This window comes from Petaurus breviceps, unplaced genomic scaffold (genome assembly GCF_028583685.1).
Source record: "Petaurus breviceps papuanus isolate PSGF00001 unplaced genomic scaffold, PetGlider_PUasm1.0 90654, whole genome shotgun sequence".
NCBI lineage: Eukaryota > Metazoa > Chordata > Mammalia > Diprotodontia > Petauridae > Petaurus > Petaurus breviceps.
Genome location: NW_027187301.1, coordinates 3,972,998 through 3,975,557, shown reverse-complemented (window position 1 = coordinate 3,975,557; position 2,560 = coordinate 3,972,998). Strand labels below are relative to the sequence as shown.

At 41.8% G+C, this 2,560-nt stretch overlaps 1 protein-coding gene across 1 annotated transcript in view; it reads right to left on the bottom strand.

Moving 5' to 3' along the window:
• KALRN (kalirin RhoGEF kinase) overlaps positions 1 to 2,560 on the bottom strand; it is a 982,696-nt gene that overhangs the window by 25,203 nt on the left and 954,933 nt on the right. The window contains exons 22-23 of the mRNA XM_069064968.1: positions 2,375 to 2,506; positions 303 to 467 (exon numbers count right to left, since the gene is read on the bottom strand). Of these exons, the coding sequence (XP_068921069.1) occupies positions 303 to 467; positions 2,375 to 2,506 (297 nt within the window). The remainder of the gene's footprint in view (positions 1 to 302; positions 468 to 2,374; positions 2,507 to 2,560) is intronic.

Below are 2,560 nucleotides of genomic sequence, written 5' to 3'. Positions count from 1 at the left end.
CTCTCTCTCTCTCTCTCTCTCTCTCTCTCTCTCTCTCTCTCTCTCTCCTTGGAAATAAATTTTCTCTGATAAATACCAACTAAACAAACAAGCTTTTCTTCTACAACATGTTGATAATCATTAAATATCATATTTTGGCCAATGTATATAAGAAATTGTGCATAAGGGTTTAAAAAATTGTAAATTCAAATAAAAGCCATCTAGAGATCGCCTTCATCCCCAACAAATCAATAAATAATTCTAGTCCAATGTGTCTTGGAAAATCAATAAGACCCTGGTTTAGAGTACATGTCAGTGCTCACCATATTCTGGAAGTCTCACGAACTCAGAGGGCTCACTGGGTAAGCTGATTCCCCAGGGATTGCTGGCACTGACTCTAAACTGGTAAGGGCATCCTGGACTCAGGTCTTCAATGACTAGGTAAGTGTCCAAAGTTGAAGCCACAGACTGTTGCCAGACTTGGGAACCTGTGGAGTTCAACAGGAGAGAGAGACAGACAGAGAGAGAGAGAGAGGAGAGAGAGAGAGAGAGAGACAGAGAGACAGAGAGAGAGAGAGAGAGACAGAGAGACAGAGAGACAGAGAGACAGAGAGACAGAGAGAGACAGAGAGACAGAGAGAGAGACAGAGAGAGAGACAGAGAGAGACAGAGAGAGAGAGACAGAGAGAGACAGACAGACAGAGACAGAGAGACAGAGAGAGAGACAGAGAGACAGAGATAGAGAGAGACAGACAGAGACAGAGAGATAGAGACAGAAAGAGACAGAGAGACAGACAGAGGGAGGAGGATGAGGAGGAAAAAGAGGAAGAAGGGTGTGAAGGGAGAGAATTTGGGAGAAGGATTACCACACAGCAAAGAAAATAAATTTTACACAATAAGCTAAAATGACGATCCTTATGGACACTATAAATACTTCTGAAAGACTTTTTGCAGACTGTTCAACCCCTTTGTAATGGTGTGAATAAAGTGTGGTTCCTGAAGGACCTGTTGGCAACATCTATTCCATTTTAAATTTACAACATGCATGGAGTTCAAAGGCATCCTGGGACTTACAAAATAGAAAATGAGTGTTTCTCTTTGTATATTTGTAAGGGTAAAAATAATAACTGACTATTGTGTAATACTTTAAAGTTTGCAAAGCAGTTTACATACATTATCTCACTTGTGCTTCACAATGACCCTTTGAGGTTAAGTAGTACAGGTTTTATTGTTATAGTTTTAGGGGTGCTAGAACAGAGATTCAGAGAGGTTAAGTGACTTACCCATGGTCACATAGCTAGTAAGTTGACAGAAGCAGAATTCATTTGCTAAATATAGCAATCTATCGCCCAGCTGATGCCCTAAGGGTAGCTGGCAGTGACTCTGAACTAGTAAGAACATCCTGAAGTTCAGGTCGTCAATGACTAGGTAAGTGTCCAGAGTTGAAGCTGTACTGTCTCCCCAGTATCCCCAGCTTCATAAACTATTAGGGATAGTATGGTAGAAAAGATTTAATAGGAAAGATTGTGATGAACTGGCAACCTGCACAAAGGCAAGGTGACTATAAAATCTGCCTTGGTTTTAGTACCAAGAATAGAACCAACTTATCCCTAAGACTAGAAAGAAGGTTTTTGTGGGTGGCTAGGTGGTGCAGTGAATAGAGCACCAGCCTTGGAGTCAAGAGGTCCTGAGTTCAAATCTAGCTTCAGACACAACACTAGCCATGTGACCTTGGGCAAGTCACTTAACCCCAATTGCCCAGCCATCGCCTCTCAAAAAAAAAAGGTTTTTGTTTTTGAGGGGTTTTTTGGTAGACACAGAACAAGAGAACACATTTTTATCAGAAAGATGGGAGACTAAGGAAAATTATTGAAAAACAAAGGCCAAGAAGTTACTAGTTCATCCACAAAAGATTTTTAAAAGTTAGAGATCGTGAGTTGGGATAAGTTCATGAACTTTGGAGCTCAAGTTAGGAAATACAAATGTAAATGATTTTAGGTAGGGGTAGGATCCACAAAAGAGGAGGAGAAAATATCCCTGGGACAATTGGAAATCATTCACAATACAGTCTGAATTAATTTAACCAGATCATTTCTTCTCTTATTTTGCGTATTTCATCAGTTGTAAAACGACCAACCAAACAAAAAGAAGAGTGTCATCAGAAAAGTGTCTCACTGGAAAAGACAAATTAATCACATAGAGGAAGCAAGGGATGCTTGGTACAGAGCCCGTGTTCTCTGCTTGTGTCCTGGCAACATCAGGAGAAAGTGAGAAAGTCCCCCTGTGCTCCACCCTGTGGTGACCCTGTTAGAGGACATGGATGGGTTGTGAGCTCTATCACTGAAGGGACCATTCAAGCAGTGAGATCATGGAACTCTTTGGTTTGGGTTTGTACCTTCTTCCCTGTACTCCACAGTGTAACCAGAGATGGTGCAGTTCCCTGTGCTGGATGGAGGCAGCCATCGGAGAATCACTGATGTGCAGCTCCTTTCTTGGGCAATGGGACGGTTCGGTGCTGCCGGAACACCTAGGGAAGCCCATGGTCAAAGCCAGTCATTATATGACCTTAAACATGTTATTT